Genomic DNA, 25,529 nt, shown 5'->3' with positions numbered 1-25,529 from the left:
CCCGATATGCAGGGACACCCCACTGACTCACCTCTCTGTTACCTCAACCGTGGGCTTGCAGGTTGCAGCAGCGCCTTGGATTCGCTTACTACTATAGAGAAGCCAACAGCAATATTAGAAAGAAATATCCCCAGCGGAAAAAGACTTTTGCAGGAAGTTTGTCCTGTACGTGTGTGGTAAGGTTTTGATGTGTTTTAACCCGAACTTGCTCAGAAAAGCTGGTGAAACGTTACCTTTGGGATGCGACAGGCACCTTAGATGTAGTGGTGTGGTGAGGCTAGATGAGCGAAGAATGGCCGTGGTGTGCTAGAGCGGTGTTTGCCAGCTGCTGGGGAGGTGTTAGTGCTTTGCTTTTCCTTTTGAGCTGTTTCTTGTCTTGTTGGTGGAGCCCGGCGTATCTCGGCAGTGCTGTGCGGGCAGGGGGCTCTGCTGGGTACCTGTGATCCCACGGGGGGCGAGTACCTGGGCAGGGGTGCCCATGTCTTGGGTGCATGCCAGACCAAGGGCTCATTGTCACTGGTTTGCAGCGTAGCCTTGCTGCTGCAAGGAGGAGGGTGTCTCCCCACTCCCCAGGGAATTGGATTGCTTTTAGGAGGGCTTTACAGCTGCTGGCAACAGCAGGTCCTGGAGGCCCCCTCCAAATTTAAGGAATATGATGTCAGGGCCAGTCAGCGATGTCTCAGGGTGTTTTTTTTTGGTTCGTTTGGGTTTTTTGTCTGTTTGTTTTTATGCTGAATAATTACCAGCCCCAGGTAAAACTGGCTTGTTTCTGTGCTTTGCTGGCGCCTTTGGCCCCACAGCCAGAGCGCTACAGCCGCTGAGTGGTGGAGAGGGGAGATGGACAAGCAGCCTGCCTTTAGCTTCTGCTATCCCAGCCTGCAACCGTGCCTTGTCCTCCTGCCTCCTCCTGGAGATATCACCCCCCTAAGTCATGTACTGTCAGCCCTGTGCTGCCCCTTGGGCAAGGGGCAAACCCGGGTGACAGGAGAGATGTCCCCTGGCGCTCCCCCAGCATCCTCCGCCGGTGGCGGGGAGCACGCAGCAGCCTGGCAGCCAGCGACCTAACAAGCGGTGAGCTATACTCATAAGCTACAAGTGTTGTCCAAGCAAAAGCTTTGGTTTATATATATATTTTTGTTGGATTGTGTGTAAATTTCCAGAAGTTTTGTCTGATACTTGCAAGGGTTTTTTTTTTTATATATATATATGTGAAAATAAAGTACAAAGATCAAAGCCGGTTCTGAGTTTGTTCTCGCTAGTAGCAGTCCCACCAGGATGTCTACGCTGTCCTTGCTTGATTTCAAGGCTTCTTTCCTCAGGAGCAGGTTACCAAAGCTGGGACTTTCACCTAGGACACGGGTTTCAATCAGATGCCATGTTTCTATTTGCCATGGCTGGTAAATAAGTCTGTAGATTCTAATATCTATATCTATTCTAATATTATCAGCTAATACAGACACTAATAACTACCATTCCTAATAAATCTACTAATGTATTCTGATAGATGATTGTAGTATTAGATTGTAATATAGAATTATATTACTAGTGAGGGTAGATACCAAAAGAGTAGCACTATCAATAGAAATTAATAGAGCCCAACAGTAGAATCTATTAGATACTTATATTAATAGATACTAATATAGATACTAATAACTACTTAGAGCTAAGTCTGTCACTAGATTCTAACGGATAGATAACAAGACATTATAGCAGATAATTATATTGATAGCTCCTACAGATACTAATAGATGTTAATGGATTTTTTCCCCTTAGAGAATTCGAATAGTTTATAACTGTAATTCATATACTGTGACTCACCTGGCAGCTTTGGCTTCAGTTAACTGGATTGATGGGGCTTGAGACCAGCAGAGCCCATGTACCCCCGCATTTGACTCTAGTTCCTATTACTTAACCCCTCTCATCTTCCTTCGAAGCTCTGTGTCCCCATTTGAACCCATGGTGATGTCGCTGAGGGGTTCAGTTGACTGCTTTAACCCCCTTGTCCTCATTTGACCAGGGTTTGCCCGACCTCATTTGACCCCGGTGTCCTCATTTAACCCCATGGTGACATCTTTTAGGTGTTCAAATGACCTAAGCCAACCCCTGTGTCCTTTGACCTATGCCCTCATTTGACCCCATGGTGACAGCTTTTTGAGGTTCCAACAGCCTCAGTTAACCCCTGTGTCTTCATTTGAGACCTGTGTCCTCATGTGACCCCAATTACCGCCATTAGAGCAATTAGCCCCATTGCTGAGCAGCATGGTCAATACCAGAGATACCTTAGCATGGTTCGGAGCAGTCACCAACTTCTGCAATAGAGCAAGAGGAGCTGGTCTAAACTTTCTCACATTTCCCTCCTGCGAAAGGCCCTTTTGGGAAAGAAAACAACAAAGATTGCCTTTTAAAATCGAAAACATTTTCCTCAATCAGCAACTGTCCCAGTTTATTGCCACCTCTGAGTTTGAATCTGTTTAAACCTCAACAGATTTTCACATTATGTTTTGAGGGACAGACAGGGCATCACCAAAACCAGGTACAACCCTTCTGGCTCTCAAGAGTATAGGTACATATAGATACACCAGCAATCGATGCCATAAGACCCCATGAGGCTTTACAAGTTAACCATTTAAATTGTGGCCAGATCTAAGCAACAGAACCAACGCAACCCGGACAATATGCTACAACAAAGGAAATTTTATTTAAAAATAAAACTTTGTTTTGTTTTCTTTTTACTGACACAGGTGAATGAAAACCCAAACAAAGGAGCTCTTAGTGGGCAGCATACAAGAATGGAAACAATTAATAAATAACATTAGTATAACCTCTAAACATTAACAATGCATTTGCAAACAAAACGAGGACTTTAAACCAAGTGAACCTTAAAGCTCAGCTACTCTCTGTAAGAATATTTACCTTCTGTTTTTCCTTATTCTTTACAGATCTGAAAGGATTAAATACTGCTATTATATTTTATATTAATGACACTATTATACTTTTTTTTAAAATATTTTGTGGAAATCTCAACATTTTTAACACTGATATCATACAAATCGGTATTTGTCATTCAAGAGAGAGAAAAACTGCTCCTCCCCCACTGGGAATTTAAAAAGAGAGTTCTCTTAGGAACTTTAAAAATAAGGGTCCTTATTCCCCACTCATTTTTAAAGCGGCACCTTTAAGAAAGTGCCCTGGGAGTTGCATTTGTTTCTTGCTCAACTGAAAATGAACAAAAAAAGACGTTTACAGTAATGACCCTGCCTCAGGATTAGCTGCAGTAATGCAATCGGTCTAGTGCAGGAAGCGACATGCTGTAGTCCGAGCCTGCGCGGCTCCCCAAGGGAAAGGCTCAGCGAAGGGCATGCGGAAAGCTGCTGGGAGCGAGAGCAGGTCCGCTGGCTCCCAGCACCCTGCGCCTCCAGCTCAGCGTTTGGGCAGGATCCCCCACACTCTGCCAGGATACGCCTCATCTCAGATTCCCATCCAGCTACGGCAGCGCTGAATGTACCAAGGCAGCCAAAAACCCCATTCAGAAGAGACTAACTACACTTGCCTGCTTTCCACAGCTCGCTTTGGCTGGTCCCGCATGTTTTGTGCCCGGCTCTGCCTGTACAAAATGTCTTTTTCTTGCTTGGCGTCCCAGTTGACAGGTAGGGGGTAACCCGACATTTTTTACGAGCAGAACTTGTATTTTGTTACAAGCAAAACCAACCCTGTCCTACAATTCTACTGTCTTCACGCCAAGCTTAGTACAGCATCAGTCCAGACCAGTGGTTGTTAGTAGGAACCTCCACAGCTGAAATACTCCAAAACACAGTGCCCTAGTTGAAGTGACAATTGCCCATCTTTCTCGCCCCTTCTTTTCACCCCTTCCAAAGCAGTCTCGCACTCAAAGGCGTCTTTACAGCTGCTCTAGTTTGGGCTCATCATTTTCACAGGGGGTGGATACTCAGATCCAGCCTAGCAATGCAGCATTCTCTTCAAGAAAGGCACTAGACACACGTTGGTTGTGGATGTTTTTAAATTAGCATCATAAAGTTAACTTCTTAAGAATAAAGATCAAGGAGGTGAAGGGAAAAAAGGGATAAATCAATCTTAGGCTTACCCTTCTGAAAGAACAACAAGAAAAATACACCGTACAGTGCCTGGACTGACTTCACAGAGCACAGCCATAAGACATGGTCAGGACTCTGCTGCACGTATGTCTAAAGAAGAAAAGCCAAGACTTAAGTTTCTTAAATCAGTTTGAGACACAAAAAGTGCACTGAAAGGACACATGCAGAAAAATTAGTGATACATGCCACAGACTGCTCTCTCTAATCACTAACAACTGGAACAATACCCATAGGAACATCTCTCGGCACATAAACCCCAAAGACAGGCCTGTAACAGCTCTAGGCGTGACTTAACATTACAACAAGCCTGTAATAAAGGGACAGGGCATCACTACTCTGATCACACACACTGTGCAAGACAAGAGTTAAGGCTTTCTAGCTGGCTGGACTTGGCTCTTAAACAGCCTTGGCAGCGAAACCTCTGCCTGTGAGAACCAGTCACACTCGCACTGAGTTTACACAGCAAGTGAGAAGCGAAGTGGCTCTAACCCCAACAGACAACACTGGAGATAGGAAGAGGGAAATAAAACCATATTGCTCCCTCGCAAAAGCGTTTTTACCTGGGTGTCCAGGACAAAGCCAGGAAATATGTTTCATACACTCGGACTGCATGCTAACGCTCCCAACCGTAATGTGCCGATGCGCTGAGAGAACAACCGGAGCCGTCGCGCGCTCCTGCCTCTGCAGCACCAGCGCTGGGTTCCTCTGGAAGCTCCCACCAACACGCCGAGGAAGAAGAACAGCTCTTCTTCCTCGAGTGCAACAGGCACTGGCATCACCTGCTGTGTAACTCAGCACCTTCAGCCCCTGCTCTTGGCTGCGCCTGACTGACCCCTGCAGCACTGCACAGCACTGCGCCCGCTGACATCAACCTCACCAGTGTGCTGCATTGCTTAGTTTCAGCCTTGACCCCAAAATAGCAACAGCGGTGATGGCCTGGAAGTGTTGCAGGAGATCTCCTTACAGTTTCAGAGAACATCTTATTTACTACAGAGAGGCAGGGAGTAAAGCTCATGCTTTTAAACTGCCTGGACACCACCACATCAATTTATACATTTCTAGAGAGAAACCTACAAACCAAGCCTTTTATGCTTAGCTCCCTTTGCTAATACTTGTTAAATCCTCTCTGCCACCTGCAAGTCATTTCTCTGAAATCTGGGCGCAGCTATGAGGTTCTTTAAAAGGCCAAACTGCATCCAACTGCCATAACCACTCCAACAATATTTCAAGTTGCAACTCTTTGCCTAATGACTGCTGCTGCTCTTAGATGCAAATAACGCCAGACATGCCTCAAAAGGCTAATAGCCCCTCAGGATACACAGAGCACCCGTCTGTCTGTCAGGCTGTGATGCAGGTATCCCTACTTCATTTAAATCCTCTCCAAAGGAGCCATGCACTTCTCGCACTTCAAGCACTTATGAACAGAGTCAAGGAGCTGAGTATGCAAGTCAGGTTTTTCCAAACTAACAGCTGAATACTGATTTCTAAAGCCATGTGATCATTTCACAAACACACAAGTTTCCCAGATCTGTTTTAACACAAGCTGCGGCAATACCTTAGAGTCGTGGCAATGGAAAGAGCCCCCCATGCTGTTTTGATAGCCGTGCAGAGAACTGCTGCATTTCTTTTACTGCAAAGCAGGTTAAGACACCAACGAATACATCAGCCGCATCTACCGATTCCACAAAACAGCCCGGCACAAAGACAGTTGGCTCCCGCAAGAGCTCTCGGAAGGAGATGACGGAATGTGCGTGAAGGCCGCTAGTCTGAGACAGCCACCATGCAATTAATGTAATAGATATGGTCAAGGTTGTCGAACAAATCGAGTAGGGTTCAATCATATTATGCATATCGTTGTAAGAAGTAATTGCGCTTGTGCAAGTTTCATTATATTTTGTAAAAAATAGTAGTTAAGCCAATGGCCAGATGCCGGGCCCCAACCAAGCCAATGGCCGGATGGTGCAACAGATAACAGAGCGCCCAGATGGTGCAATAGATAACAGAACTCCAGAGGCAGAAACACCAAGCGACACCCAGCAACATCTTTCATGGTCAACTAGCCAACCAGGAGCTAACTCATCAGGGTGTCCCAGCGCGTGAACAAGTGTATAACATATATAAGCACATACGAAAAGTTGAGTTGTGTGCCGTCGGTGGAACTGAGCTTCCCCCGGTCACCCAGCGCTGTTTTGCCTAATTACTGCTTGCTTTAAATTTGCTTGCTTAATAAAATTAATCAATTGGCTCAAAGACTTGTCTTCATTTATAACAATTAAGATAAATAAAGTATTATATTTACCACGTGCAACACTCCTAGAGAAAGAGCGCATGGGAGTGTCCAGTGACAGCTGCTCAAGCCCAGCAGGGCCACAGTCAAGTCTGAGCATTGAGGCACAAAATGCTCGAGGCTAAAAAAGGAGAAGCAGCAGCCAGTTCTTTGCTCTCACTCAAATGATTCCCACCTTCTCCCACCTCTCAAAAACACTTAAAACTTCCAGTACGTCTGGCTGCCTGGAATCTGGTGCTACCAGTGCTGCTGGCAAGAGGACACGGGAGAGAAATCCAGCTCCCAGCACTGCCAAGATCAAAATGCCTGACAGAAGCTATCTCAGGCAAAAGGGGAGGACTTGAATCATAAGCAGTAAGTGCTATTATTACAGGCAAGAAGGAAACGCCACGGCAAACGGGAAGTAACCAAAAGATTCTTCCAAGGTCTCTTATTTATTCCCAGCAGAAAAGGACCTCCCAGCCGCTCTAAAAAGCCTGAGCCAGACACACAGCAGCAAACAGATCCAGACCCAGTACCATGAACCACAGGACACACCACACTGACCTCGAGACTTTGTTTCTCAGAGCATTCACTTAGAATTCACAGCACAAAACACTCCCCCCAGCCTCCAGGGCATCAGCTCGGGGATCCCTTGTTGCGATACCTTTCTCTGCCAACACCCTGGAAATAAATCTGTTCTCTCAAACAAGAGGTAGGGGTAAAGGACTCCAAGACATACACTGTATAAAAGACCATTCTGCTCCATTTCATTCCACTGCTTTGAAATCTGGAACCACAAAAACCTGATAACTGATTCTCGTAAGAGGCAGGACAGACCTCAGCACGAAGTCTCTAAAGGAACCCCCTTCCCCTTTGGTGCACAGCTGGGCTACAGCTGCCCAGGCAGTTGGTCCACAGAAGGTGTGGAGGTAATGTGCTATGTGGCCACATGTGCAGGAGAGGAAATGGAAACAAACTCCCGGAGAATATTCTTGGCCATTTCAATATTGTTATGTGCAATGACCAGTGCTTTCTGAATGTCCTGATATGAGTAGCCTTGGCTCATTAGGTTCTCGATCTCACTGGAGAGCTGCAGCGCCGCACTGGTCCCGCTGCCAGCTCCGCCTGTTTGGCAGCTCCCTGCTTTCCGCTCGGAATTTATTCGCCGTGGTAGTGGCTTCGGTGGCCTTTCTGGAGCTTGGGAGCTATCTGCAAAGCCTGGAAGGAAACAACAATGCATCACTTAAGAGTGATTCTTGCTTGGAACAAAGCAAGACATTAGACTGCCATTTGAGAAAAAGGACTACCGACTTCTCTCCCACCAACTGTCTTTTGAAATTGATTCAATTTCAGAGACCATGGGTCAATTTGCAAGGGGAACTACTATCACAGCTTTTTTGGTAAATGATTAAGAAACTAAACTGTAGCGCACAATGCGTGACAACATAAATCTGCCAAAGTGTATCCCATACTAGTCAGGCTCGCTCAGCACCAGGCTTCGGCAGTAGCCAATACCCAGTGTTTCAGAAGACAGCATATGGTTCCCAGAGCAGTAACAATCAGCACCTCCACAGCACTTTTCATGAGCAGATCTCCTAATGTGACAAAGCAGGGCAACAGTACTGCTACCTCAGGGCTGTAGAAACAAGGAACGGTCAATGATTAAGCCCGGTACTTTACCTGTGAGCAGGGTGTGAGCTCTTTCTGCCCCTTCTTATCCCTGTCTGCCACATTCTGCAGACAGAGGGACCAGCGTGGAGTGAGGCAGGGAGTGCCAAAGCTAATAAACCTCTCTGTACTAGCGAGCTCCAAAGAAGGGCAAGCAAGAAGGGAAAATGGTGAAGCAGGTGAACAGAAGACTCACTGGGACAAGTGGTCCTGGGTATAGGAGGCTGAGAAGGAATAAGAAACTCACTCCTCTTGCTTAACAAATTGTCAGGGTGTTCAGACATGCTGAAAACCCCCCAAAAGGAAGAGTTTCAGAGCTTCCTTCAGAGCTGCTGTGTAGTTGTAGGAAATAAGTCAAGTGTTTTTCAGAAAGGCTCTTGGAGAGGTGAGGATTTGGGTTTTCCCGCAGAGAATGTGCCTTGCGGCCCGAAGGACAAGATGTCCTCTGCTCCCCAGGGACAAAACGCTGACCTTGCTGAGCCACTGGGTCCCTGCTCAAGGGAACTGACAGCACCAAACGGTTCACTTGTGCCATCTGCTGGCAATGACTGCAGCTGAGACTGAGACAGGAGCTGTGCAAGGCCAGCCACGTCACCTTTGGCTTGAACAGGGATAGGTAGTCACGTTCTGAAGTTGTGTTTCACGCCCTGGTATGAACGGTGTGCCATGTCGTGCAGGAAACAGCGGCTTAAGGAATATCCTTTAAGCTAAGGAAAGGTTTTCCCAGCTGTGATTTAAATGTGATTTGCTGCACCAATGCAGTGCATTCCAAGTTGTAAACCAAACTCAACAACTAAGAACCAGTGTAAGTCTGTCTTGTAAACCTGATTTTACAGCTTTCATACAAAACCTTGAGTCGGAGGGAGAAGTTTTGAGCGTGCATGGCAAGCCATCAGTACCCGCTACAACATGAAGAGTAAAGGTGTTCTCTAACCTGTTACAGGGTCGTTTTCCAAAGACATTCGGCTGAAGGCAGGCGTGGCATTGGAGATATCAGACAGTGTGCGACGAGCAATAACAGCTGGTAGCGGTGGTTTGGGGACATCATAACCATCTTCCTCATTTTCTGACTCTTCGGGGCCGTTGCTGGCAGCGGCTGCTGCCAGATCCCCTTCATCTGGAATAAGAGGCACGTTGTGAGCTGCAGGGCTGAACAGAGCCTCTGTCTCCCAAGGCACTCTGTTCTCCTGTAGTCCGCAAACATTGACAGGACACAGAACTAAGGTTTTGCTGCCAGCACTCCACATTCAGTGGAAGCTCTTTCCAGAAGGTGGTATTAGATGTGGGCTGACGACTGCCTCACACACAAAAAAATTCAAAACCAGCAATATTTTAACAACTGTTGACTATTTTTCCAGTGCATTCCGACTGGGCTTCTCAACAACATCCCCACACGCAGTGTGCAGCACACAGACCCAGATGTTTCCACATACATCCTAGCTATTCTAACAGCGAAAGCAAGTAACAGCTAATCAAGCCTAAAGTGCTGCTCCAACTGGGATGGATTCATTGTACCTCAGTTTCTGAGTTGTTTTTTAGCACACTCACTCACCGGCGTTGTTGACAGGCTCGAAAGCAGAGGATGCTGCTTGGGAATGGATGTTGTACATTGCTTCATACATAGAGCCGTCCGTCTGCTGGTTGCAGTCTGAAACTCTGAGGGAGAGAACACATATTTCCCTTCTGACAAGTGACAGTGGTCAAGCATCACCGCCACCTATTCCCTGTGAGTGAGACTGCACAGATCCCTGCTTCAAAGTCATATCACCACTGCTCTCGGAAAGAATATTTGTTCCAGAAAATGCTCTATCACGATACAGCATAACAGCTTAAAGAGTTTAATTGGTACCACCAGAACATCACGTTTTAAAAAGAATTTTGAATTTCAGTTGTTGCTGCTCTCAACAGGTTACCAGCAGAAAGAGGCAGGAGTGGTTAACTGACTCCTTCAATAGTGTATAAGGATTCTGCCAAAGAGCAGCGGCCACATTTCATTTTCAGCTGGCTGTGGTAGTTTATATCTGGTGAATATCACCGGGGGAGATTTAGCGAACCGAGCGAGCAAAATCCCCACCTTAGTAAACAAATGTGCTTTCCCAGAGCTGTGACAGGAAGCACAGTTCATACAAACACAATCTCACCGTAAACTCTGAGTCATTTCCAAAGGCATTTTGATCTCTGGTTTTTGTACAGCAGGACCTGGAGGCACCACAGGCAGAGAAGATGGTGACATGTATTCAGTGTCTTCATCGCTTTCAGACTGTTCCCCAGGAGGCAGTTTTGGTACAGGCAGTGGTCTGCAGGCAGAAGAAAGAAGATACAAACATCAGAAAGTAATTTACACCAAATCTGATTAATATCAAAGTGGCTTTTAAAATCCACAGTGTGCGTAGCAAGCAGTCATCTTACAGTGACTCTGTCTGAAGAAATGATGTGGCTTTCGGGATGCTCAGCAGCCCAACTGCAAGGTCACACTGACCATTATCAAAAAGGAAGCTGACAATATCATACACATTCTGTAGCACCTACTTCACATAAAGACGAACTCAGAAGTGAATTCATAGGAGAGCTAATGGCAACTGTAGCCTGTTTCTTAGTGCTACAGGTAAGGGTAACTACCACCACTAACCACAGATCTCTGGGATGCTGATTTCACCTGCTTTCTCTACATTGTATATTTTGAATCTGTCAGAGATTGAAACTAAGGCTGACAGAGTTGGGTCCAATTCCACCCCTGGCACCAGTATGCAGAGAACCCTATAATTCCCATTCTGAAGAATACTTTTGCTAGAAAGCAACAGACCTGGCAGCTAAGGAGTAGATCGCATTGGCAGATGAGGAGGGTTTAATTTTGGGGTGTTCGCACTCTGGGGTTGTTGGTGGAGCAGTGTTTAAATTCTGAAAGAAAAAATTGGAGACCAGAAATCAGAACCACCACATATACCAGCACAGTCGCAAAGCCATCAGTCATTCCATATGTCCTCTGGGGGAATGAAGCATCTCCACTATTCTGAAGCACCTCAGAAACCCAGGAGGTCTGTGAGTTTTCCCCAGTGAGGGCACAAGCAGGGTTCTTCTTCTGTAGCCAAATTCCTGTCTACACAAAAACTGCAGGAACTCCTTATCTTTTGAGACTCCAACGGCTTTGGTGAATTCAGATGTAACAGACCAGAAAGCCAAAATGTTAATGAGAGACAAGAAGAACAGGATGCAGACAAACACACACACACAGAAACAGAATGACAACCATGCAAGTGCCGTTTTCTTAGCCCGTCTGGCTAAAAAATGTGCTTGCTTTCAATTTTAGAAAGCTGGAGGTTTTATAAGGAAAAATTAGGGGGATGGAACAAAAGAAAGCAAAACTGCCTGGGATTTCCTTTAGGCAACAATATGTTGGACTACTAAGTTACACATCATGTCATTGGTAATAGTAACAGATCCAAATTTAACTCAGATTTACTGGGTTAAACTTATCAGAGCTAGCACAGGTTTTACAGGACTACAAACTGAGAAGAGTAAACGACATGTTTGCAGCATTCCAGCTCCCAATACAAAACATCCTCAGTTTTACAAAACTGAAGGTCAACAGTGATCATGCAATTGTGGCTCATGACTGCCCAAACTGGTATGTTAGCCTTGCTCCCAAGAGGCACGAAAGCGCTTCCCTAAGAAGTCCTCCCATTATTCCCCTTTGCCCTGCGCTCACCAGCTCCTTTCCATCTTCCCCCTGGGAAGAGCTCACCCTATTCGGATGTAAACTATAAGAAGACGGCACGTTGGAAGACTTAATTCCTCACAAATTCCCTTCGCCTCCAACATGCCTACTCACCACTGGGTTGTCCAGGCTGAGCGTGCTCCCAAGCCGATGGCTGTCGGCCCTGGAGTCCATCTGCGAGGGCAAGGAAAAGGGAAGCGAGTGTCTGTTTGACAGTTCTCTCCCAGCCCAAGGGTCAGCGGGGCTGAGAGCCACAGGTGGGGCTTTTGGGATCGGCCTGGATGGCCACAGATCCGCCTGACGGTTGGAGGGCACGGGGGGTGGCTTTTCTCTCGCAGGACAATCTCCCGGCGTGCAGGGCAGGGGACGCCTCTGCGGTCGACCTTCAGTCCCTATGGAATGCGGCCTGTCCGGAGGTGGAGGCGGTGGGAGATCTCTGAGCGTGGGTGGGATCGGCAAAGGCTTATCCTTGTGAAGAGTCCCAGGTGCAGCCTGGAAGGCAGAAGAATGTAAAACATTGCTTAACGAGGGCAGAGTAGCTACAAAACAAAAAGGAGGGAGGCGGGTGGCAGAAAGGGTGAGTTTTGGTTTTCGTTTTATCTATTTTTACAAGACATTATCTCAAAGAATGTGGAGATAATGCTCCGCACCAGCCCCCAGAGACACCTTCTCTACAGGCCTGAAGAGATAACACAGTAATTACGTGCAGCTACAGCTGGGCACTAAACACCCCAGATTATTTTTCTTGAAGGAAAAGCAAGCTTACAGCAGCATCACTTTGGATTCCAAACAAAGGACACCCACAATTTTTTAAAAATATTAAATAGTGGGTTACTTATGCAAGTTAACAATTCATCAGTCAGCAATGAACATTCATAGAATTGGATGTTTTCTTCTGTCTGAACTTTCAAGCATAATTTAATGACTTAATCCAAACCAGCTGAAGATCCACTGCCATATCCCAACAGTCAATGACCAAATTCCACCAAGATCGCACTGCTGCCTCCTGCCAGTCAATCAGAAAACCACTTTCTCAGTCACACACTCCAATTCCTTCCTTAGTTTTCTACCTGAAAAAACGCTCGATGGAAAAATTTGTGAAGACAAGTTTGGACAGGAATATGACACCTTCTCACACGCTGCCTGCCAGCTGGAACAAAATACCAGCCCAAAGGACGCGGGCAGCAGCGGCTGAGGCTGAAAACCAGTGGAGATATTGGTAATAACAATAACTTAGTAGTTCAACAGGACGGCAGTCACAAAGAGCCTCTAGAGAGGCTTTCAAGCTCTATGACTTGTGTTGGCTTCAATATCGCTATGGGTAACTAACTACTGTATTAGTAACAATCGTACACCGGTAAATGAAGGCGACTTCACAGCACGACAGCATTTGACATGCAGCAAGCCTTGAAGACCACCAGTGGACGTAGCTCAGGACCAGCTTCTCTTTAGCATTGCGTGGATGAATCTGACGAAAAGATGGGCCCTTTAATCAGCAAAAAGGGACTCTCCTACCATGGGTTCCAGAGGAAGCATTTGCATTCAGGACAGACTATTGTGAGGAATGGAAGGAAAGTGGCCTAACAGGACTACAGAAAAGTGAGGATAAAAAGTCATCTGTGAAAGTACTTTGGGATGTCACAGAGAACATGTGGTGTTCACCAGTGTCCTAGTTTTATTAAAAAACAAGTTTCTCTTTGCCCATCAGCTAAAGGTTCATATGAGCTGCATTTTCCCGGAGAACCAGATACATGTTTCGGTAAACACAGCAATGGAATGTGAGGTTATTGATAAGGACAGATTCACATCTCGCCAGAGGGGCAACGAGAAACAGGTGACCAAGAAACTGATCGACGGAGTATAACATCCCATTCACGTGAATACTTCATATAGAAGTGGGAGATCACGAGGATCTTGTCCCTTTTCCTTATGGCCGACATTAGGAGAGGACCTTGCTAGTCATCCCTGCAAACTGAGGGCTAGTGGGAGACTGAATCCAGCTCCGGTTGGCTGCAGAGTCCAGTCCAGGACTTCGGGTGCCGGCTCTGCAGTTGCTGAGATTTTAAAGATTGTTTTTTTATATTTTGTATTATTTTCTCTATTCTTATTAGTAGCATTAGTAAAACATATTTAATTTTTCCAACTCTCTTCTCTCTGTCCTTCTTTCCCTCCCGATCGCCTGTCCTGAGTGGGAAGGGGGGACAGAGAGGGGGTTAACCATACATCTGCCATGGTTTTATTGTCACCCCACAATCAAAACCCTCGACAACCAGAATGCCCTTCGTCCTGCCTGCCCCGCCAAAATCACAGCTGAAAGCGCAAGCCGTGTTCGACCTTTGAAGTGGTCCCAGGGCTGGAAGCCCCAGGCGGATTGGACACTCGCTGCTGCAAAAGATCCAGTCGTGGTGGCACGGGAGGCAGCGTGGCCTGCGGAGCGACCGAGAACGGAGAAGGAGGACGCTCAACCTGAGAAAGAAAAGAACAGGAAAATCAACAGATGACAAAATCCAGCGGAACTCCTTTTCTCTAGAGAGCCTTTCAAGCTCTATGACTTGTGTTGGCTTCCATATTGCTACGGGTAACTAACTACTGTATTAGTAACAATCGTACACCAGTAAATGAAGGCGACTTCACAGCACGGCAGCATTTGACATGCAGCACGCCTTGAAGACCACCAATGGACGTAGCTATGGCACACAACTGAAAATGCACATGTATCAATGACACAATAGAAGACAAGCAGCTTGGCTGCAGTAACAAACTTGCCTCGCTGGGCCCTGAGCAGAAGCGAGCTGCTTTTCTTCTCGACACAAGAGGGCACGATCTGCTGCAAATGCTGCAAACTACCTTGACCACAGCATCATGGCTGTTGCAGCCATCACTAGCGTGCACCAAAACCTCAATTTTTTGTCCCTGGAAAGCTGTTTTTCCACCAAACAAACAGGAACGGCGCCTGTTGTTCTCTTTTTCATAAATGTTTTTTTTGTAAATGTCTACAAGTGAGTCCAGTGTTTTCTAACTCTGAAAAGCTTTACACGGGTTTGAACTCCCTGCCACCAACAGAGTACCAGCCTGCTGCAAACCACAACAGGATGTCATACGAGGGCAATTGCTTTGCTTCCCCAAGCCACGTATACAAAAACTACCTAAAGGAATGTGGTTTACTGTTTAGTACACTATTTCACAGGGTGAAAGCTAAAGAGAAACATGACCATCGGTAAAACAGTGTAGAGGACTCTTTCTGACCAGGAAAGGCAGCTTACTTTAGTGAATCCTACTATTCAAAATTAGGCAAATTCAAACCTGTTTCCCTATGCAGTAAAACAATGCTAAATGCAAATGTTCAAGAGCAGCAACACGTTTTTAGGAGAAACCTGCAGGGATTCGTAAAGAAAGCCTGTCTTGTACACATCTCCTGGAAGGAAGTAGCACTAATGGCAGGGAGTTATCACACAAATTTATCAGACACCTTACAAAAACATGACAGTCAAATTGATTTCCTCAGCAAAACAGCCTGCCCAGTCATCAGGACCCTGGGAAGACTGGATGTCGTTGGCTGTATTCATCCCTGGGGAAAATGGATGAATTTTTGCTGATGTGGGTGAACTGTGGTTCAAAAGCAGCATTGCTAAGCATGCAGAGAAGTGTTATAAACCTAGATCTTACATTCCGATAGGTCAAGCCAGCCTTTTCACCCTTCTAAGGATTCTTCCAAGACAACGCACAAAAGAGCAAAGATTTCCAAGTAGTGATCACTATTGCTTCATAGAACTAACAGTGTGAACCGACTTGACAAAACTGAACCTAAATCCCCACGTTCCACATTGAGGAAAATCTTCCCTGTTCCAAGGTCTGGCAACCCTCACATGCACAAATCGCTAAGACCACAGAAAACTGATGGAGAACATGCAGTCTTTGTACATACTGCCACATCTACTCTCGTGACCTTACTTTGGTACCAGCGAGTTCTTTCATCATGAAGAGGGAATCATCAGCTCTGTCGTCATCATCGTCGTCGTAATTAGGTGAGGGAGTTCCTTCTGCCCCTTGTCGTGACAATCCTCCTCCTCCTCTGGGGTCGAACGGGTCTACTACGATTGGCTCCGTGCCTTTGATTTCACAGCGGCAAAAAGGACAACCTTGGCCTTCCGATTCCTGCAGGAACGAAGACACCTTTGTCAGCAACATGGATGGTGGGACTGAGGTTGCCCTCAGCAAATTTGCCAACGACACCACGCTGTGTGGAGCGGCCAACACGCTGGAGGGAAGGGATCCCATCCAGGTCCAGAGGGACCTTGACAGGCCTGAGAGGTGGGCCCATGAAGTTCAACAAGGCTGAGTGCGAGGTCCTGCACATGGGCTGGGGCAATCACAAGCACAAATACAGGTTGGGCAGAGAATGGCTTGAGAGCAGCACAGAGGAGAAAGACTTGGGGATGGTGGTTGATGAGAAGCTCAACATGACCCAGCAGTGTGCACTCGCAGGACAGAAAGACAACCGCACCCTTGGCTGCATCAAAAGCAGCATGACCAGCGGGTCAAGGGAGGTGATTCTGCCCCTCTACTCTGCTCTCTCCACAGTGGGGGTGGAAATAGATGACCTCAAAGGACCCTTCCAACCCAAACCATTCTTTGATGACTCTAATAGATGTTACAAGAGCCACTAAGATGCAGAAATGAAACACATAGTTAATATGCAAAGAGGTTTAAACCTGCTTTTTGGCAGGTACTTTTCAATTGAGAGGAAGACAGAAAGGCAAACTGTGCTATGAATATGGAACATTTTCTCTCTGAGGTAGAAAACCAGCTTTTAACACATCCTCGCACTTCTTGACTATCTCTAGATTAAGAGATCAGGCATCTAACCAGCTTCTCCCTATGCTGGTAAACCTGATATTACCGTTGGACTATCTTCTATCCACACCTGAAGGAAACTGAACCGTTGAGAAGACTCTATACTGCTTCTGTAACAGAGCAACTAGCTTCAATCAGAGAGATGAACAAGAGGCAAGGCCTCACCTGCCATGCAGTGAGACAGGACGTGCACATCAGATGGCCGCACGGTTCGATCTTCACATCCTTGTCATTTTCAGCACATATTTTACACAGCTGAAACGTGGAGCCCATCTCGCAATACAATTCGTATTGTTCCTTGGGGAAAGACAGACAAACACGGTTGATTACTGTAAAATAACAAGCATCATTAGTCATAGCTACAAGGAACCAAACACAAGATTTGCAGGAATAACTGAATTCCAAACAAAAGAACACAGTGCAAAGGAGAACAGAAGTCTGCAAAGATTTCTCTGTGATGTTATGTACTAGATACACCTGTCAAGCTCTGAAAAAAGTGGATCTCAAGTCATCCCACGTTTTCATTTAGGTGTCCCAGGTACAGCCTAGGAAAGCAAGGCTCAAGACATGCTGGATAGTAAAAAAGAATGAATATTTGGCAGAACATTCTAAAAAATATTAAAATCTGTCAGCTCTGCATAAAGCTTTAGCTAACCTTTGCAATCTCCTCTGCCCATTCTTACCATTTCTGCAACTCCTGTAAAATACAATACATCAGCCTTAAAAACAAGCCATGGGGATACCAAGTATGACAACATTCTATAAAGAGCTAAGGAGCCTAGAAATTAGGGAGAAAGCGAGTTGGATGGGATAAAATGCTTTGCTCACCTGTGTAACTTTAATGTGGTCCTGAGGTGTGGGCTCACACAAGCCAGTCAAGTCAGGATTCTGATTCCGGCCATCAGGAAATAAATAACTATAAGCAGTTGGGGAAAAGAAAGCTCTCTCTGTATGTGCATCTACACACATACATACATACACAGACACACGTACACACATGCACACATAAGGTTTCTTTTGGGGATGGTGGAGGCCAGAAAGAATGATGGTGAGAAGTGAGGGGTGGGAATCCAAGGTATTCTGAATTCAAACAAAGTTTTGGAAAAATGTTACCATTGTACAAAAATCAGATATGTCATTTTTAAATAAAAAGATGCTTGTTTTTCTTCCTGGAAGCAACTCTAATTTTTAACAGGATGTTACGGTCCCAGATGACTCTTCTTAAATCATCCTACAGTGAGAGGGTACTACCCAGAGTAAGAAAACTAATGCCATAATATCAGTTGCAGTGACTCAAATTAAGGACTGGACTGGAAAAGGATCTGTGATAAGGGGAACACTCATCCATACTTATTGTCTGCTATTGCAAAAGCCAGTACAGCCCTCCAGTGCAAAAGAGAGATGTCTGAGCATTTCGAGTGCCAAAACAGCTACGTGCATGAAGGATCCCACTGCCATCAATGGGACTATTCACACGATTGAACTGTTTTGCTGGGTCAAGGTCAAAATAAAAAGGAAGAGCTGAGACATGTTCAAAAGGGGCTCAGTGATGCCAATAGTGATTGCTTGACCTCTGCAACATGCTGCCTCCCCTGTGAAGTAATAACGTGTGGTGAAACCAGAGGGTATATTTTACCGTTCAACTGACTTAAAGACCTCGCCACAGGATTAAGATTTATAAAACAAACCCACCGTGAAAAAGGGCAAAAGGGCAAAAACTTCATTTGGATAAAGTTACTTACAAGCCTTCCCTGAAGCCATCAATCAGTGCTTGAAAAAGAGGTTTGTTGTGGGGGATTGTCTGGAGAATGTTCCCATCTGCAGTGACGTAGCCAATGGCCCACTGACCGAGTCGTGTACAACTCAATCGGAAAATATAACTGAAAAAACACAAAGGAAAAGAAACTTGAGTTTGGACCGGAACAGACAGGAAAGATTGAATGTCAGGTATGCAGCCCTCTGTCTGGCTATCTCAAGACACCAAATAAAAACTGGTAGGAATAACTTGATGATTTATACCAGCTTTCCTCAGTTTACCCCCAGGCAGATCAAAGGAGAGCCTTGTAATCTGATACGAAGTGAGAAAAGCAACCAAGCGCTGGCCTCCAGGTGAAATTAAACCCGGAATCCAAATCAAGACAAGCTAGCATCCTTAAAATAACTTGTTCGAATTAACTTAAAATTAAAACCAACAAACAACAGAACCAACAGACTATGCAGGATTTCCTTTCTTAAAACCAACGCAGAACTAACAGTAGAGTAACAGCCTCCGGAAACGAACACTTGGCCATTCCTGCATAGAGAGAAATCTGTTAGCCTTGTTGCACTGGGCCAAGTTCTACCCAGGTAAGGCAGCCCAAAGGTGCTCAGGTCTACAGGCCCCCCAGAAGCTTGTGTTGCTCCCCACAGCCTCTGAAGTCTGCCCAGCGTGCAGCGTTACCTTGCAGCCTACTCTGCCTACTACGGCACTTTCTGCCAGTGCAAACACTGGTCGGCTACCTTGTCTGTCCAAAATTGGCTTCAAATGTACATACTGCTTCTGGGCGCTGCAATCCACTCAGCTCTGGTGTATACGCCTAAAACCAGGAGAGTCATGGGACCTATAGATACTTTCGCTCCTTCACAGGCGGTGTCTGCCCCTATGCTCTGCTCATGCCCGAGGAAGCTGTTGTGACAATTGTGGGGTGAGCAGGAGCTAAGTCACCACATGGAGGATCATCTCCAAATACAGGGCAAGCTCTGTTTTTTCACAGTTTAAATTTCAGAGCAAGGACAAAGGACAGAGAGAAAACAAAACCAATCTCCTCAGTCAGCGCAGTAACCAGCAACGTTAGCCAGAACGATCCAAAAAGCCAATGCTGCCGAGCACTAACCTGCCAGGTTTGTGAATGAATTTCTGAAGCCGGGCTTTCACCTCATCATACGTTAGGAATGCCATATAACCAGGATGAGTCACCGCTAGGCTATTCCAGTTCCTGAGCAAAGAGGACCATGGCTATAGAAACAACAAAGAAATACATTAACCATGCACTTCTAAAAGTTATCAACACACCAAATATTCCTTAAACAAAGGGATCAGTTCTGCAGTTAAAGAAGCAAGTTTATTATCCCACCTTAAATCCAGTAGAGGAACGAAACCCTACATTCTCACGCAGCAACATTAGCGTTTGAGTTTCTTATTGATGATAGAAACGTCACCTAAGACAGACCTTAATCAAAACTCCTTTAATAAATGCCAAGGGAGACGTCGCTGAGGTCACAAAAAGACAGCTCAATAATAGTTACTGATCTGTGCTGCCTCTGCAGAGAAAATGACTCATTCCTGAGGCAGGGATAAAGACAGGAGCTTAATAAGGTTATGCACAGGACCAGAAACCATAGCTAGTCTGATCTCTAACACCAGCTTCCTATATAGCCTCAGGAAAGTGACCTCCCCTCTCTGTCTCGGTTTCATCGTGTGTAAGATGCTCATGACTATTTCTTAACCACCCAACCTCACTTGGGTGTGGCGAGGATTGCTGGCTAGTCTGAGATTTGAATAAATATACCAGCACATACACATTAAATATTCCTTAAAATGATGCACAAGAAGTCATCACAACAGTTTGAACGCTTTCAATCCTGAGAAGGGCTTGGGTGTCTAAATCTCATCCATTTTTCCTAATTTCTCAATCTGTCTAAAGGAAGATACCGGCTCTCCCTAAGAATTTTGCATCTCTTGGAAACTGCTGAGACTCGAAACTTGCTCTTTGTGTACTACAGTTGGAAAAAGTACTGAATGAGATCAGCTACATTGCAACACCGAACATAGGAATTTTTCATCTAGACGTATCTTAATTACAACCCACCCTATCACATGGGAAAAGGCAAGTCAGAGCCAAAGAAGTAAGTGTTTGTTCTTGTAAATACCCAACTGCACCACCAGAAGCTGCGTGTTTCAGTTTAGCACTACTGAAGTCCCTGGGTTAGGGTTTTACCTACTGTTAACATCACTTCAGTAATATAAGTATTTCTTGTGCACCGAACACAGACACGTTCACAATATCCTCTCTGTGTCAGTTCAAAAGCTAGGAAGCCCGAAATTCCATGATTGTGCTCTGTCCTGAAAAACCCCGCCCCATGGAAAATAAATCTGACATGAAAGAAAAGGACAAGGAAACACAGACTGATAAACTCAGCTGCACGTTTCCTGGCGTACAGAAGTTGTGCCACAACTTCAGTCTAAAAGTGACCTTGGAAAGCGAAAAACCGATTCCAGGGAGCATACTGAGCGTGCCTTACTGCTGCAGTGCAGACAATTCATCCCCTACAAACAGAAGTATCACACATTTTTACTGCAATATTGCATCCTAAGTATTACTAGAGGTGTTCACGGGATGAAGGGCAAGACGATCAAATCCCTTACACCACAAATCGTATCATCTTACTGCATAAAATATAGTTTATCCTGGGAAAAGAGTCCAACCCGAAGCACTGAAACACATTTCAAGTGATTCACATTCCTCAATTCTTACCTGAAAAAGTCGCGTGAAGATGTCAAACTCAAATACTGAAATGTAGTCGTTGCACGTCAAGTCGATTGTTGACTTGAGGGCCATGGCTTCCAGCCCTGAACTGATCGGGTGCACTTCATGCAAGGCTTGACGGAAGCTTTTCCAAGGAACGATAGTCCTGAGGAAAACCAAGTAAATATGATATGTCTGAAGACCACCACCATGTACGTACCTTCTACTGCTGTTTGGTGAGTATGCACCTCGTGATAATGGAAGAGAAGAAAATAAAAACTAGCCACAACAGATTTATTCATGTTACGCAAGCAAAGGACTTCTTGGTACTGCAGGAAATTAGCGGCCAAATCAACTTTAGACCATTTTCTCTGCATATGCAAAATTTTGAAACGTGAAGTCCAGCTTTGCTCTCTCCTTTCCCCTTTTCTGCAGTCCTGTCATGTCAATGCACCAGCACTTGGTAAGAATATCATAACGTTGCAGCTGGTGGAGAAGGAGTTAACAGAAAGTCTTTTAGTAGAGGTCTAGACAGTAAAAACAAAGAGCTGCAAACAATTCTCTGAAGAGGGATTAACCGGAGAAGTAAGATAACCAGAAGCCAAAAGAGATGCTCCTGTTTAAAGGAATATTTTCTCTCTTTTAAAGTACCAAGTGGAATAGAAACATAGAAAGAACATGCCTAACCAGACAACTGTGTTATTCATGAGTAAATACCTTATTGCTTTTTGTTCTGAAAGCTACTAATTAAACTCTTTAGGTCAAGTACCTTAGTTACCTCAGTTAGAAAGCAGCGCCCATTTGCATGAACTTCAATCCTCCAACGCTGTTGTGAACACGTCGACGGTTCATTTAGTCAGCGTTTTATTAGATACAAAAATGAAAGCTGACATTTTAACAGTTTAGAGGCAAATATACCTCGCACTTCACTTTCGTCTCCATTGTATCTTAACAAACCCATTATGCAAACTGATGGAAGTTCAGAGAAGCCCTAAGAAAGGTGACTACGTAGTTGGGAAGACTAACTGAAGGGAAGATGAAAAGGATTTAATATAATGGCTTAGCTAAAAGGCAACTAATATTGGGGGCACAGCAACCTTTGGAAGAAGAAAGCAAATTATTTTCCATAGTTTGTGGAGCTTGCTTACGAGTTAAGGAATTAAATTAAAGGGATAAAAATTTAAGTTGAATAATCGAGGGAAACTGTGACAAGAGTTTCTTAGGGAAAGTGGGGAAAGACTCAGCACCTGACACGTGTAAAACAAGACGGGACAAAGAAGTGGGAAATACAATGTAGGAACAATCCTGTATCTCATCCCAGAGAGTGGACCAAATGACTGGTAGGTCTCGCCCACCATTCCATTTTAACCTGACAAAGGCCCATTTGAGCCACAAACCAGAATTTTTAGAAATACTGAATGCTATGTACAATTTTTCCCCCACATCTCTATTTTTAAGCACAGTTTGAAACTCACTTTTCACCGAAAGCCTTTCTCCAAAATTCTGCAGCATCTGCCTTGGTGATCCGGAACGTGTCTCCCTGGAACAGGCCGCTTGGGAAAATACCTTTGAGTTCTGCCAGCATATGGCTGAATATCAGGGACAACTTCGTCAGGTTACGCCTGCAAACGACCGCAAAACCAAACATTTCTTTTAGAAAACACAGTTTTAGGAAAAACTCGCTTCTTTCACACTCGTAGTCTTAGCGGCTGTGCTAAAGCTCTATGTTTAAGTAAAGCTCTATGTTATAACTGTGCTATGCAGAAATAGAGCTACCTTGGGAAGCTCAAAGCATCCGTGCCTGTAGCAGTACAGGAACACCAAAATAAGACTCGTCCTACTTGAGAGTCAAACAACAGCACTATCACACACTAGAGAGGCTGTTTTCTACTTGGAAATGAGAACCAAAATCTATCCACTTGCGGCACCTCTCTCATTCCTTTATCCAAACAAAGCCTGAGCCTCTTTTCCTCCACTCCATTACATTCTCCAGATGCTGGGAACATGGAGCTCCTGAAGAGAAACAGGGATATTTCTAGGCCAGAGGGTTTTTTTCACCCCCACATCACATACTTGAGGTAAAAGAGGGAACTAGTATCATGTGGGAAGGGACAACTTCTACGTTAAGCTGGACAGGCTTGAGATGGTTGCATTTACCAGGGGAAGGCTTGAATTCAGAGGCACAGTCACTGCTGATCCTACAGAGATGATGATTTAACTGTAAACTCACACCCAGCTCCCACCCCGTCCCTGCAATGCCACTGGTTGACAAACACCAGAAAAACGACAAATCAGAGATTTGGTGCCCAAACCACCTTCCCAAAGCCCTCACGTCCATAAAATGACAGAAATGATGACGGGTTATGGCAGCACAAGGGAAAAAAGCCAAGACCACGCTCTTACGAATCATTTAACCCACCTACAGCTCAAGCAGAAAAGAGACAGCATTTGGTTTTGCTGAGTTTATAAAAACGGAGGCTTGAGGAAAAACTGCTCATTATTTTACTCCACGAACATGGAATGAACAGGTAAGAAATTCTGCATCATTTCCTTGAAGGGTTAGTGGGCAACCTTAGCAGGTAAAGTGGCATCCCGCAGCTGTACATTAATGCCAAGGGGCTTCCATAAAGGCAGCAATGCTAAAGCTGTTCGGGTATATGGGACAGGCTGGCGGGCACTTGCTAGCACACAAAAAATCATGACTTATTTGTGGAAAAATTCTAAGCACGCTTGAAACTAATATCTACAATAGTGGGAGGTGGAAGGAAAGTCTTTTCAGGTGTATACTCTCCTATTGCTGTGAAAATATGGGTATGACCAACACACTAATGCATTCCTGGCCCTGGAGCAAGCGCATGGTTTACACAAAGCAGTTAGTGCAAGAAGACAAGGTAGATTCCTCAGTCCAGTTGCTTATCACTTCTGCCATAGCTGAGTTTTGGGATCATTTTGTGAGAGAAGCAATAACTTCCGCAGGCTTAGGGATGGATAAACAAATGATTTCACACACGCGCTGAGGGAATGCATTTCCAATAGTTTCCGACACAACATTTTCAATTCTTAAGGTCATAATAATTTCTTTTACAAATATTCAGCTGTATCGTAGGTAAATAACAGCAAAAACACAGGAAGTGAACATGAAGAGCAGGATATTTTCGTTTCTAACCAGCTTTTACATAGAGCAACGAGTTACCCATCCTGTGCTAACAGAACATTTTCTTTCATGAGCGCACTCCTTTATTTTAAAAAGCCAGGTTGCACATTTGTAAATTAACAGAGACCAAATAAAGCTTGCAGATCTGATGAACATTTTTAATTGGCACATCAAAGTTCAGTGATCACGATTGCGTTTTATTTTCAGTAACATCAGCAACTGCCCTCATCTTCGTTGCTTCAACCAAACAGAAGCAAGTGTTCTCAGGGAAAAAGGGTGATCTTTTCCAAGAACATTTAAGTGAGTTAGACCAGCGATTCCCAAACAGTTTTAGCCACAGACCTCCAGCAATCCCCCAAGTTTATGTAGACTATGATGGCCCCGTTTCAAACTTTTAGCTAAACACAGCAACGAACACAAATACTGTTACCAAGAGTTGCACTAGAGGAACGCCAACCACAGTTTGGGAATCGCTGGCTTAGGCACCTAAACCCCACCGGCAGTCGGTGGAATTTAAACACCTGTCACATAAGCACTTGGGCAAACATTGCCCAGGGAGCACAGGCCACATCAGTCGGCTCTTCTTGCTGCTTGGAACTGAGCTGAAGGCAACACCTGCACCAGCTTCAAAAGAAAAACGACGGCATGTTTGTGTTCGGTGGTGACATCCACAGGCACAGCAACAGCTACAGATCAAGTCTGATTTCACTCTGCTGTGAGCGCTTTCACACATACCTGCAAAGTATTCAGTTTATTATTAGTGAATCAACAACATAGGTAAAAAGTGAAAGCTTAGAAAGCCAAATATTTTCCCACTCTATACAGTAAGCAAATATTTTTACTAAGAAACATCTGCAGAAGCTGTGGAGGCATTATTCCTTCTGTACGCACAATGTCAACAGAGAAATGTTTCTTTAACAGCGCAGAAACATCACCAACTGCAATTACATCCGCCTGCAAAACTGCGCTACTGACAGGGCTCTAAAGACGCATGTCTCAAGCAACCACTTTGGGGAACAAAAACCAGCATGAAGCAAGACTGTTTCTTCAGTTACCCAGTGCTTATTAATCATCCGGCTCGGCCGGGCCGGGGCCGCTGGCGACTCTTCAGGCTGAACAGGCATGTTCCTTCGGCCTCCCTCCTCCGTGCCCCTTCCACTGTGGTTGTGCTACTTCCTTCCTGCTCCACGGCTGGTTTTGCTCCACACGTCTCAGCGGAAGCCGAAAGGTCGAGCAGGCACTTCCATCGGCA

General features: G+C 45.2%; 1 protein-coding gene across 4 annotated transcripts in view; it reads right to left on the bottom strand.

Annotated features, from left to right (window-relative positions):
• Window positions 1–1,224: 1,224 nt before the first annotated feature.
• Window positions 1,225–25,529, bottom strand: part of CBL (Cbl proto-oncogene) — a 37,121-nt gene continuing 12,816 nt past the window's right edge. For 2 of the 4 annotated variants that reach the window (XR_013923157.1, XR_013923159.1), the window contains exons 3-18: window positions 22,599–22,745; window positions 21,133–21,289; window positions 19,492–19,613; window positions 18,361–18,498; window positions 17,447–17,534; window positions 16,784–16,915; window positions 15,716–15,919; window positions 14,099–14,230; window positions 11,879–12,256; window positions 10,853–10,947; window positions 10,191–10,346; window positions 9,602–9,705; window positions 8,984–9,166; window positions 5,668–7,599; window positions 2,280–2,369; window positions 1,225–1,348 (exon numbers count right to left, since the gene is read on the bottom strand). Coding sequence is in view for 1 of the 4 variants with exons in the window: in XM_080357847.1 (XP_080213973.1) it covers window positions 7,319–7,599; window positions 8,984–9,166; window positions 9,602–9,705; window positions 10,191–10,346; window positions 10,853–10,947; window positions 11,879–12,256; window positions 14,099–14,230; window positions 15,716–15,919; window positions 16,784–16,915; window positions 17,447–17,534; window positions 18,361–18,498; window positions 19,492–19,613; window positions 21,133–21,289; window positions 22,599–22,745 (2,317 nt within the window). In the remaining 3 variants the exon portion in view is untranslated. Of the gene's footprint in view, window positions 1,349–2,279; window positions 2,370–2,746; window positions 7,600–8,983; window positions 9,167–9,601; window positions 9,706–10,190; window positions 10,347–10,852; window positions 10,948–11,878; window positions 12,257–14,098; window positions 14,231–15,715; window positions 15,920–16,783; window positions 16,916–17,446; window positions 17,535–18,360; window positions 18,499–19,491; window positions 19,614–21,132; window positions 21,290–22,598; window positions 22,746–25,529 lie in introns of those variants that run through there. The other 2 variants (XR_013923158.1, XM_080357847.1) reach the window with 2 other exon arrangements.

The sequence above is a fragment of the Nesoenas mayeri genome (assembly GCF_963082525.1).
Source record: "Nesoenas mayeri genome assembly, chromosome: 22".
Taxonomy (NCBI): domain Eukaryota; kingdom Metazoa; phylum Chordata; class Aves; order Columbiformes; family Columbidae; genus Nesoenas; species Nesoenas mayeri.
The sequence above is the reverse complement of the archived record's forward strand: the minus strand, read 5'-3'. Positions and strand labels throughout refer to the sequence as shown.